A 12,912-nucleotide genomic window follows, 5' to 3' on the forward strand; every position below is an offset into this window, starting at 1 on the left:
CCTCACACACACAGCAACAGGTCACCGGTCACCGGAGCGCCCCGGCCCGTCCCGGCCCGTCCCCGCCCGGCCCGGCCATGCCGCTGCGGCTGGCGCTCTGCCTGCTGGCGCTCTGCAGCCCCGCCGCCGCGCACGGTAAGACACACGGGGGTCCCGCTGCGCTCCGTCCGTCTGTCCGTCCGTCCGGTAACGCCGCTGCCGCCGGCAGGTGCTCGGGGCGGGGGCGGCCGGGCCCGGGGTCGCGACGCCGTTATGGGGTGGCAGCCCCGGGCTCCGGTGTCCCGTCCCCCCGGGCTCCGATGTCCCGTTCCCCCGGGCTTTTCGTTTTTTACCGGGCGGAGCGGCGGCTGCCGGGTGCCCGCCGGTGCCGCTCCGGTGTCCCCTCTGTCGGGCGGGTCCCCGGGTCCCGCCCGGTCCCGCAGCCGCGTCCCGGATGGCGGCCATCGGGACATCCCGCGGCCGGTGTGTGTGTGTCCCGGGGGATCCCCGTTACCGGGCTGCGTGTCCCCGGTGGGACGGGCCGGGAGTGGCGTGGGGAGTTCGGAGCTTGGACCCTCCCGGTTCCGGGAGAGGCCGCCCCGGTGACACCGGAGCGGGGCTCTGCCAGCCCTCCCATCTCCGGTGTTCCCGCAGCGGAGCGGGAGTTTCCACCTTCCCTTCGCACGGTGCTGAATGTTCCGTGGGGAGCGGGTGCTGTAACGGGAGATTGAGCTCGGAAAATCAAGTGGATAAACCCGTGGAGGATAAACCCGCGTGTTGGAGCTGCCCGAGGTGTGCGGGCGCTGATCCCCGGGGCTTTGCTCCATCCTGGGCTTGTGACCGCACCAGAATCGTGTGAATGGGGGAAAAGAGAGGCACAAGGGGTTTAGGGCAGGGACAGGCTCTGCTTTGGAGCCGGGTGAATCCTGCTGAGGAGGGCAGAGCGACTCCCGCCTGGCAGCGCAGGACCCGTCCCTGCCCCCAGTCCCTCCCTCCCTTCCATCTCTCGCCGTTTAGCAAACCTCAAGCACAGCTAATGAGAGCACGAACCCAAATAAGCGTCACAAGAGGCTGGTTTGCAGAGGCGGAAATTGCAAAGAAATCACTCACAAAAAAAAAAAAAAAAAAAAAAAAAAAAATTCTTTTTTTTTTTTTTCTAACTGATTCGCTGGTGGGTCACGGAACAAACAGGCTTTTGAGTCAGAGGGAGCAGTGCCAGACCCGAGGGCTGGGGCAAGTGCCCTGTGCTCCAGCCACTGGCTCAGATGCTCCTTGCAGAGGCCGTGGGTGTCGGGCTCCTGTGTCAGGGAACAGTTCCATCCCGCTGTGCGGCCACTGGCACATGCCAGGAGATGCCAGGAGATCCCATCCAGCCCTCACAGCAGCCACCCACTGACAGGAGCCAGCACAGAGTATCTCTGGGTTCCCCAGTTTGTCTCAGGCTCTGGAGTGATCCCTGTGCCGCTCTGTCTGGGACCCCCTCGCTGTGGGGCCAGGCAGGAATTGGGCACAGAGGCAAGCCACAAGCCCAGATCCTGGCTGGCAAGCTGGGCATCTCCCAGAGCATCCCTCACGGGGAGTGCTGGGATAACTGGTCCATCCCTGCGGTCCAAGTGCTGGATTTGGATTCTGTTGGCAGGACAGGGCTGGCAGCAGCTTTGGGGTGGCCATGGGGGCACTGAGTAGCCATGGCAGGGACCCTTGGAGATGCCTGCTCTGGGACAGACCTTGTGCCAGCACAGAGCATCTCTACATTCCCCAGTTTGTCTCAGGCATTGGAGTAATCCCTGTGCCTCTGCTCCAACCACAGCCAGGATCTCTCTGCCCTTCTCAGGGGTCCTGGCACAGCAGGAATTCCTCACCCTCTGCAGGGATCCCTCACCCTCTGCCCTTCTCAGGGGTCCTGGCAGCACAGGGATCCCTCACCCTCTGCCCTTCCCAGGGGTCCTGGCACAGCAGGAATTCCTCACCCTCTGCAGGGATCCCTCACCCTCTGCCCTTCTCAGGGGTCCTGGCACAGCAGGAATTCCTCACCCTCTGCAGGGATCCCTCACCCTCTGCCCTTCTCAGGGGTCCTGGCAGCACAGGGATCCCTCACCCTCTGCCCTCTCCACAGGTGGAATCTGCTGGCTGCAGCAGGGCAAGGAGGCCAAGTGCACCATGATCCTCAAGACGGGCGTGACGTGGGAGGAATGCTGTGCCAACGGCAACGTGGACGTGGCCTGGTCCAACTACACCTACCCAGGCAACAAGATCAGCCTGCTGGGCTTCCTGGGGCTGGTCACCTGCCACCCCTGCAAAGGTGACGAGCTCGGGGGCTGCTGTGGGGAATGTGTGGAGCCCTGGGGGCAATAATGCAGCTGAGGGTGATGCAGCAGCACAGAACCCTCACCAGAAGGGCTCTCCTTGGTGGTCTGAGGCAGCACAGGGACCCCAGGGAGTGCTGACCCCATGCTCCTGCTGCTGCAGCTCCTGCTTGGATGCTGCTGTGGAGCAGGGCTGGCGGGACAGCCCGTGTCCCTCAGCTGCTCCCTGGTTTTGAGTGTATTTTAGCTGCTGTCCCAGCGGAGAGAGGGATGCATGACCCAGGTCTTGGCCGGGCAGCCAAGTGCAGGGAGAGGATCTGGAGCTGGCTGTTCCCGAGTTAACCCCTCTGTGCTGGGGCCTCCCTCCCCTGCTCACAAGGAAACTTGGTCAGGTTTTTTTCTGAAGGGGAAAAAAAAAAGAGATCCATTTCTCCTTCCCCTCGGCTGCCCCTCGCTCCTCCCAGCGCGTGTGTGAAATGGCTTTATGTAACGGGCAGTTCCACAAGTGGAAACTCTCCAGCTGTGAGTTCCAGCCCCGCCAGATGTTTTGGCGTGTGCCGGAGCCGCGGCTCCTCCAGCCCTTGCGTGGCTGTGTGAGAACAGCTCCAGGACCTGCTGCCCGCAGGAGGCAGGAGCGGGGCTTGGGAAGGTCATGCTGTTATTTGCTTAAAGGGGAAAAAAAAAAAAAAAAAAAAAAGAAGGTTTTTAACCAAACCACTTCCCCCAGCTCCCCACACCGCTCAGCGCTGCTGCAATGGCAGCTCCTCAAGCTCATCCTGCTGCTCACTGTGCCAGCTAAAAGCTGAGCGAGATCCTGGCCCCATCCCCATCCCAGCTTGGAGGGAGTTGGGAGCACTGGGACCCTCTCCAGGGGCTCCCCTGTGCTGGAGAAAAAGTGTATGAGGACAGGCAGCCCTCAACCATCAGTCTGCACTCACCTCACTTATCTCTGTCAGGGGTTTGGGGGACGCAGAGAGGGCTGAAAGTGACCACAGACCATGGTGGGGGCTGAGGTTCCTGGGGTTTATTGGAATTTGGGGGACCCAGGGAGGGCTGAGAGTGGCCACAGACTATAGTGGGGGCTATGATTCCTGGGTTTGTTGGAGTTTGGGGGATTTGGGGGACCCAGAGGGGGCTGAAAGTGGCTACAGACCATGGTGGGGGCTGTAGTTCCTGGGGTTTGTTAGAATATGAGACCAAGGGAGGTCTGAGAGTGGCCACAGACCATGGTGGGGCTGTGATTCCTGAGGTTTGTTGAAGTTTGGGGTACCCAGTGGCCACAGACCATGGTGGGGGCTGCGGTTCCTGGTGGTTTTTGGGATCTGGGGGAACCCAGTGGCCCCAGACCATGGTTGGGACTGTGGTTCTGGGGTTTATTGGAATTTGGGGGACCCACGGAGGGCTGACCATGCTTTGGGCTGTGGTTCCTGGACTCTGTTGGAGTTTGGGGCACCCAGGGAGGGCTGAGAGTGGCCACAGACCATGCTGGGGGCTGTGGTTCCTGGGGTTTGTTGGGATCTGGGGGAACCCAGTGGCCCCAGACCATGGTGGGGACTGTGATTCCAGGGATTTGTTGGCGTTTGGGGGACCCAGGGAGGGCTGACCATGCTGGAGGCTGTGATTCCTTGTGGTTTTTTGGTGTTTGGCACCAAGATCTTTGAGGAAACCACAGGAGAGCCTGGCCAGCACGTGCACCACACCCCCCCACCCCCAGGCAGCCCCTGCCTGTCCCATCCAGATGGAGCTGGTGCTGCTCCTCACCAGGCTCCAGAGGCCTCGCTTGGAGGAGCTGTGAGGCTGGGAGAGGTTACTCCAGGATAAAACGGGCCAGGGATGGTGCTGGCCTGACCCTGGGGGCTCCTCAAATGGGTCTCTGGGGGGAGGTGAAATTCCTGGCTCCAGCTGCTGGGGACACGGTGTCCCCCCGGAGGACCCAGAGCAGGGCTGGGGTCACGGGTGGATTTTCCAACTGCTCCAAAGTGTCCCTTGCTGGGATAGTCGGGATGATTGGATTCTGCACTGCTGGCAGCATCTCAGAGTGGAGGGTGACAGGGTCCTGTTTGTTCTGGCAGCTTTGGGATGTGGAGATGCTCTGTTCTGCCCTGGTGTCCCCAAATCTCACTGGGACATGGAGATGCCCTGTTCTGTCCTGGGGTCCCCCAGTCTCATCCTTCTCTTCCCTGGGACAGCCCCCAGCTATGAAAATCAGGGAGCAAAATGGGAAAGTGTTTCCCAGCAGGGAATTTCCTCCAGGGACAGCTGGGCCAAGCACACAGGGAATTTCCCCTTCTTCCTTTTTCTTCTCCTCATCCTCCTGTTTGTCTTTCTCCCCCTCCTGCTAAGGTGGCCCATGTCCCACAGGGAAATCCCCCTGTGTGCCTCCCAGAGCTCCCAGCACACGCCCTGGCTGTGGGGATCCCTCCTAATGGGGGTGAATCCTCATTTTGGGAATCCTTTGGGTCCTGCCCTGCAGTCCCAGCAGTGCCTGTGTCCTATGGGGAGCTGTGGGGGCATTTTTGGGGTGAGGGATGTGTGTGAAATCCCCCTCTGTGCCTCCCAGAGCTCCCAGCACACGCCCTGGCTGTGGAGATCCCTCCTAATGGGGGTGAATCCTCATTTTGGGAATCCTTTGGGTCCTGCCCTGCAGTCCCAGCAGTGCCTGTGAACTGGGAGCTATAGGAGCATTTTTGGGGTGAGGGATGTGTGTGAAATCCCCCTGTGTGCCTCCCAGAGCTCCCAGCACACGCCCTGGCTGTGGGGATCCTTCCTGATGGGGGTAAATCCCCATTTTGGGAATCATTTTGGCCCTGCCCTTCAGTCCCAGCAGTGCCTGGGAGTTATGGGAGTGTTTTGGGGTGAGGGATGTGTGAGCTTTAGGTGGCAGTGCCTGTGTCCTATGGGGAGCTATGGGGGGCATTTTGGAGTGAGGGATGTGTGTGCTTTAGGTGGCAGCTCCTGGGAGCTGTGGGGGAGTTTTTGGGGTGAAGGATGTTTTTGTTTTAGGGTGGCAGTGCCCATGTCCTATGGGGAGCTATGGGGGCATTTTGGGGTGAGAGATATGTGTGCTTTAGGTGCCTGTGTCCTGGGAGCTATGGGGGCGTTTTTGGGGGTGTGCTTTGGGTGGCAGTGTCTGGGAGCTATGGGGGCATTTCTGGGGTGAGGGATGTGTGTGTTTAGGTAGCTCCTATGGGGAGCTGTGGGGGCATTTTTGGGGCTGTGCTTTAGGTGGCAGTGCCTGTGTCCTATGGGGACCTATGGGGGCGTTTTTGGGGTGAGGGATGTGTGTGCTTTAGGTGGCAGTGCCCGTGTCCTATGGGGAGCTATGGGGGCATTTTTGGGGCTGTGCTTTCGGTGGCAGTGCCTGTGTCCTATGGGGACCTATGGGGGCGTTTTTGGGGTGAGGGATGTGTGTGCTTTAGGTGGCAGTGCCCGTGTCCTATGGGGAGCTATGGGGGCATTTTTGGGGCTGTGCTTTAGGTGGCAGTGCCTGTGTCCTGGGAGCTATGGGGGCGTTTTTGGGGTGAGGGATGTGAGTGTTTTAGGTGGCAAAGGGGGATCTAAAGGAAAATCCCTGCTGCTGACCCCTTTGCCTGTCCCTGCACAGCAGCCTGGGCCCCTGGCTGGAGCTGCCAGCCCCGCTCCATCCCCGCCAGCGTGGGCACAGCCCTGGGGCACTGGCAGCACCCCCTGGGCCTGGCCCCCACGCTGGCCTGGAGGTGACCTGGGGGGGACAAAGCATCTGCCTGTGTGGGGAGCAGCTCTGGCTGCTGCTGCTGCTCTTGTGCTGCAGTCGGGGAGCGAGACAGGGCCGGGCATTGTGTGCAGGGAGCAGCGGCATTCCCATCGCCCCGGCAGCTCCCGGAGCCCGGCTCCTTCTGCAGGGCCTTCAGAGATGGATTTTTTCCATTGCACAAGAAAAAGAAACGTCTCCTTCCAAAGAATAAATAGATGGGAAGGAGTGAGTGGTGCTGAGCTCCGGGGCTCCGGCTGGGGCGAGCACGGGAGGATTCACAGAGCTGCAGCCAAGGAGCTGCTCCTGCTCCGGGGCTGAGCACATCCAGATGCTGCTGGGACAGCTCGGCCCAGCACGCTGGCCTGACCCGGGGGGGACACCCTGTGGTGTGTCACTGTGGGGCAGGGGTGTTTGGGACCATGAGGGGACACCCTGTGGTGTGTCACTGTGGGGCAGGGGTGTTTGGAACCATGAGGGGACACCCTGTGGTGTGTCACTGTGGGGCATGGGTGTTTGGAACCATGAGGGGACACCCTGTGGTGTGTCACTGTGGGGCAGGGGTGTTTGGGACCATGAGGGGACACCCTGTGGTGTGTCACTGTGGGGCAGGGGCGTTGGGACCATGAGGGGGACACCCGTCCTGCTTGGTGTCACACTGTGCGGCTGGGGCGTTGGGAATGACAAGGGGGACACCATGTCCTGCTTGGTGTCACACTATGGGGCATGGGTGTTGGGGACCATAAAGGGGACACCCTGTCCTGGGGCAGGGGTACTGGGGACTACAAGGGGGACACCCTGTTCCACCCTGTGTCACACTATGGGTCTGGGCAGGGGTGTTTGGGACCACAAGAGGGACACCCTGTCCTGCTTGGTGTCACACTCTGGGGCAAGGCAGGGGTGTTGGGAATGACAAGGGGGATGCCCTGTCCTGCTTAGTGTCACACTCTGGGGCAGGGGTGTTTGGGACCATAAAGGGGACACCCTATCCTGCTTGGTGTCACACTGTGGGGCAGGGGTGTTGGGACCACGAGGGGGACACCCTGTTCCACTCAGTGTCGCACTCTGGGTCTGGGCAGGGGTGTTTGGGACCATAAAGGGGACACCCTGTCCCACTCAGTGTCACACTGTGGAGCGGGAGTGTTGGGACCACGAGGGGGACACCTTGTCCTGCTCGGTGTCACACTCTGGGGCAGGGGTGTTGGGGACCACAAAGGGGACACCCTGTCCTGCTCGGTGTCACACTGTGGGGCAGAGGTGTTGAGAATGACAAAGGGGACACCCTGTCCTGCTTGGTGTCACACTCTGGGGCAGGGCTTTGGGGACACCCTGTCCCACTCGGTGCCACACCGGTGCCTCCCCCGGCGGGTGACAGCCGCTCACGCCGTGCTGCCCTCTGTCCCCAGAGAGCTGCGAGGGCGTGGTGTGCGGCCCCGACAAGGTGTGCAAGATGAAGCACGGGCGGCCCCAGTGCGCCTGTGCCCCCGACTGCTCCAGCCTGCCCCGCAAGCTGCAGGTGTGCGGCTCCGACGGCTACACCTACCGGGATGAGTGTGACCTGCTGACAGCCAAGTGCAGAGACCACCCCGACCTCGAAGTGATGTACCAGGGAAAATGCAAAAGTAGGTGCCTCTATCCCCTCTGCATCCCATCCCCATCCTGTCCCCATTCCCTGTGGGACAAAGAGGGAGGATCTGTCCTGTGACCGTGTTCACAGGGGTCTCAGGTTGAGGGAAGAGATGAGGATCTGACTCCGTGTTTCAGAAGGCTTGATTTATTATTTTATGATATATATTACATTAAAACTATACTAAAAGAATAGAAGAAAAGGTTTCATCAGAAGGCTAGTTAAGAATAGAAAAAGAATTCATTAATAACAAAGGCTTGTGTCTCGGACAGAGAGTCCAAGCTAGCTGACTGTGATTGGCCATTAATTAGAAACAACCACATGAGACCAATCACAGATGCACCTGTTGCATTCCACAGCAGCAGATAATCATTGTTTACATTTTGTTCCTGAGGTATCTCAGCTTCAATCCTTCCTCCTAAGGAAAGGATTTTTCATAAAAGTTGTCTGCAACACTGTCCTGATATAGGTCCCTGCAGGACATGGGTCTCATTGTCCCTTGAGGGGACACTGCAGCTTGTTGGTGCAATGGGGTTTGGCCTTGCCTCAGGCTGAGCAGTAACAGTCCCTAAAATGTCATTTACAAACGTCAAGCCCCTTTTTTTTTTATTCTTTTGTAAAGCGTGCAGCGATCCACCCAGCCCTGCCAAGAGCTGTCAGAAGGATTAGGGTTATTTTTCCAGCCCTCCTTTCTGGAAGGCTTTGCCTGCCGAGCTCTGGGAAACGTGGGGCAAGAAATGGGAGCTGGGAGAGCTGCAGATGCCAAATCTTCCGATCCATCAGGGAAAGAGAGGAGGGTGGAGGGACGATGGGGGTGCATGAACCTCCACCCTCCCCTGTGCAGGGGCTCTGATGCTGCTGCTCGGGCTCCCTCCACCCCTGTGAGCCCTCGTTCCAGCTCTGGCTCTGCTCCAGGGTGACCCTGCCCTTCCCTCTCGCCGGGGCCAGCACGGCAGCTGCCAGCCTGGCCCCAGTGGCTGCTGCTCCCTGCCAAGGCACCTGCGTGGGCTCAGCCCCGCTCTGCTGCAGCTGGGCCTCGGCTCCTCCCGCCTGGCAGAGCTCTGGCCAGGGCTGAGCCTGGGGACTCGAGGTCATCCAGGGGCTCAGGATGCCGGCCCCTGCCAGCCCCTGCCCTTGGGAGCAGCTCTGGTGGGAGATCAGGGCCCTGTGGCTCTGCTCTGTGCCCTGGCAGCAAGAGGAGGGAGGGGACTGGGTTTCCCTGGGGTGATGCCCAAAGCCTGCCAGGGGTAAAATAGCTGTGGGAAGGGCATGAGGTGATGCCCAAACCCTGCCCAGGGTGAAGTAGCTGTGAGAAGGGCATGGGGTGACCCTGGGGTGATGCCCAAAGCCTGCATGGAGTGAAATAGCTATGAGATATAATAGCTGTGAAATATTTCAGGGGTGAAGTAGATGTGAGAAGGGCACGGGGTGACCCTGGGGTGATGCCCAAAGCTCTGAGAAGGGCATGGGGTAACCCCAGGGTGATGCTCAAAGCTGTGGGAAGGGCATGGGGTGACCCTGGGGTGATGCCCAAAGCTCTGAGAAGGGCATGGCCATCCCTGGGGTGATGCCCAAAGCCTGTCTGGGGTGTGTGGGAAGGGCATGGGGTGACCCTAGGGTGATGCCCGAAGCCTGTCTGGGGTGAAGTAGCTGTGGGAAGGGCATGGGGTGAAGCCCAAAGCCTGCCTGGGGTGAAGTAGCTGTGAAAAGGGCATGGGGTGATGCCCAAAGCCTGCCTGGGGTGAAGTAGCTGTGAGATACAATAGCTGTGAAATATTTCAGGGGTGAAATAGCTGTGAGAAGGGCATGGGGTGACCCTGAGGTGATGCCCAAAGCTGTGGGAAGGGCATGGCCATCCCTGGGATCACTCCAACACTGCTTCCCCGCAGAGTCCTGCTCCAGCGTGGTGTGCCCTGGCACACACACCTGCGTGGTTGACCAGACGGGCAGTGCCCACTGCGTGATGTGCCGGACAGCGCCCTGCCCCGAGCCCACCAGCCTGGACCATGCCCTGTGTGGCAACAACAACGTCACCTACCCGTCGGCGTGCCACCTGCGGCGTGCCACCTGCCACCGCGGCCGCTCCATCGGCGTGCGCCACTACGGCAGCTGCTCAGGTGAGCAGGGAGGGCAGGGGGAGGCAAGAACGGACCCCCAGCCCCTGCCCACCCCTCACACCCTGTAGAAGGTCGGGAGGGATGGAGAGGAGAGATCTCTGCAGCCAGGTGGTGGAATTTGGGCTTTATTGCAAAGGGACAAGTGCAGGGAGCTGCTGGGAGCTGCCAGGCACAGCTCAGAGCAGGCCCGAGAGAGAGAAAGAGAGGGAAAGAGAGTGGTAAAGAGGATCAGAGGGTGAGGTTCCTGTTATAATACAATAAATCTTCTTCTGGTCTTGGAATTTGGGGTTTATTGCAGAGGGCCAAGTGCAGGGCCCTGCTGGGAGCTGCCAGGCACAGCTCAGAGCAGGCCCGAGAGGAGAGAGGGGTAAAGAGAGAGAAGGCAAGAGAGTGGTAAAGAGATGAGAGTGTGAGGAAGGGTAAAGAGGGTAAAGAGAGAGTAAAAGAGGACGAGGTTCCTGTTACAATACAATAAATCTTCTTCTGGTTGTGGAACTTGGGATTTATTGCAAAGGGCCTGGGTGCAGGGCCCTGCTGGGAGCTGCCAAACACAGCTCAGAACAGGACTGAGAGGAGAGAGGGGGAGAGAGGATGAGAGGGTGAGAGAGTAAAAGGGGCAAGAGAGTGAAGTTCCTGTTACAATACAATAAATCTTCTTCTGTGTTGAATATTCTGATTCTCATTAACCAATCTAGTACAAGATACAAGTCCTATAGCGTTTACATACAGCCTATAAGAATCATTACATTACCACACTGTGTTACATTTTAAACCCTAAAAACTCCTCTTTGGGCCCCTTCTGCCAAGCTGTAGGGTCTGCTCTGCCCCTTGGAGCTGCCTGCAAGCTGAGGGAATTGTTTCATCAAAAAGATATCACCTTCAGCCAGCCACACCATTGTTTTCCCGTTGTTCAGTAACTGAGGGATCCCAAATCTTGCTTTCATTTCCATCTCGCTTATAGTTTCTATATTCTCAAAATCTTTTGCCAGACAATCATATTTATAAGGCTTTCCTGTTTCATCTTCCCCAACAACACCCCTCTCACCACTTTCCTCTGTTTCCAGCTGCTGCCAAGTTGTCTGCAGAGACGGACAGCGTGGAGGAGAACTACGTGTGAATCGTCCCTCGGCCGAGCTGGGAGACAGGGGCATTATGTGTATATTGTACAAACCATATACCTGATATTTATTAAGATTTAAAATGATCCTTATTTATCCCTGTGTATGTTAAGCAGTCGCAGGGGGCTCCATTCCCATCCTGCCAGCCAGGGAGCAGGGGAAGGGGGCTCGAGGTGCCCAGGGATGCTCTGGTGCCCTCCTTTGCTGCCAGGGCAGTGTGGAGGGGTGTCCGTGGGCTCCCCCCACGTGTCCTTGGCCAGCAGCCCTGGGCCTATTTATTTTTGGATGAATTCTCGGTACTCTGCTGACGTTTCTGGCCAGGAGCTCAAGGTCTAGAGGGAATCTGCACTTTTGCCTTCCCCGAGGGGCTCGGCCCCAGCTGCCAGTGGCAGGAAAGGCAGTGCATGCTGCAGCAGATTGGAGAGAGATAGATATATATTTATATATATATATTTATATATAAATATATCTAGGTTATTGTCTCCTAAAGTTTCAGCACGTGTGTGTTCAAATGGATTTCAGTTTGGGTTTTAAGTGGATTTCAGTTCAGGTTTTTTTTCCTAGGCCCGTTCAGACCAGGCTCCCACCAGCTTTGGAGGTGATGCCAGTGCCTGGAGGGCTGGGACAGTGGCAGCCCTGCCTGGGGGGCACAATTGTCCCCCCACTAGAGCCCATCATCCATGGCAGCTGCCCCCAGCCCCCCTAATCCCTGCCAGAACAGCTTTGGGCACAAAGGGGAGCTGGCCCTGTCCCCCCCCCAGGACCTGCACCCCCTGCTCTGCCCACACCTGTATTTATTTTCACTCCTTCTCTCATTTCTTCCGTTGTCACCTGTGTAAATACCAGCTCAGCTCTGACACCAAAAAAGCTCTTGACTTTATATAAATATCATATATATATTATATATAAAAATACCTTATTTTCTATTTTTGTATGACTGGGTTCTGACCCCCGAGGTAGATGCTTTGGGAACATCCACATTCCCTATTCCATATTGTTGGGGCATTTTACGGCTGTGTTATGATTTGGATTGCAATTAAAAACCAGAATAAACAGTGCTGTGTGTCTGGTTTTGTTGGCGGGCGCTGGGGTTGCAGGAAACTTTGTTCTCCTTGGGGCTGTGCATCCACACGAGGGTTTGGGGATGTGGGGAGCCCCCCACAACCTTGAGGAGCTGCATCCCATCAGCTCCAGCTCCACGCTGGGCTTTTCCAGCTCCAGCAGTGGGAGGGAAAGGGAGAGCGGGGAAGAGCCCGGCAGATAAATCTGTTCCCAATCTCGGGCCGTGCCATGAGGGTTTGGTATTTCACAAAACAATTCCTGCCGGTAATTGGGTCCCGATGTGGGATGTTTCCCGGGCAGCAGCCTGCGGCTTGGCGTGCTGAGCTCCACAGGAACTGCAGCCGGATCCCCTGTGCTGAGGGGCGGTGTGGCACAGCCCTGACCCCCGGCCAATCCCCCCAGAGCCATCACAGAGAACCATTTCGCTTGGAAAAGTCATCTCAGACACCCAGGGTGGGCATGGGGGGTTCTGCTGCATCCCCTCTGTGCTCACCCAGCTCATCAGCATCCCCCTGTGTTTGGGGGTGGGTATTTGGGAGTTCTCAAAACACTGCCCATCCCTTTCCAGGTGCCTTTCCAGGTGCCTTTCTAGGTGCTTTTCTAGGTGCCTTTCCAGGCACCTCAGCCTGGCTCCAGCCATGAGCCCCCTCCCCTTCTCCCTGGCCGGCAGGATGGGAATGGAGCCCCCTGCGACTGCTTAACGTACACAGGGATAAATAAGGACCTTTTTAATGTTAATAATGATCCCACAGGCGCTGGTGTGTGGCCTGGGCTCCTGCACGGCGCTTCCTGCCCCCGGTGCTGCCCCGCCGCAGGGTTCGGTGCCCGGAGCTGGCGCTGGCTCCGTGCCCAGCCCGCGGGCACGGGCTGCGGCGGCAACGGCAGCTCCTGTGATGGTGATGATGATGAGCGGGAGATTTCAGCTTCCAAAACACGGCTGTGAGTCAGGCGCCGCCTTCCCACCGGTTTTTGG

The 12,912-nt window shown here is 58.4% G+C and overlaps 1 protein-coding gene across 1 annotated transcript; it reads left to right on the forward strand.

Moving 5' to 3' along the window:
* On the forward strand, positions 1–11,934 carry FSTL3 (follistatin like 3). Its single transcript, XM_058821132.1, has 5 exons — positions 1–135; positions 2,096–2,281; positions 7,422–7,637; positions 9,532–9,759; positions 10,824–11,934. Exons 1-5 carry the CDS (start codon positions 78–80, stop codon positions 10,874–10,876), a joined length of 741 nt encoding a protein of 246 aa, XP_058677115.1. The 5' UTR covers positions 1–77; the 3' UTR covers positions 10,877–11,934.
* Positions 11,935–12,912: the final 978 nt, after the last annotated feature.

The sequence above is a fragment of the Ammospiza caudacuta genome, chromosome 28, assembly GCF_027887145.1.
Source record: "Ammospiza caudacuta isolate bAmmCau1 chromosome 28, bAmmCau1.pri, whole genome shotgun sequence".
Taxonomy (NCBI): domain Eukaryota; kingdom Metazoa; phylum Chordata; class Aves; order Passeriformes; family Passerellidae; genus Ammospiza; species Ammospiza caudacuta.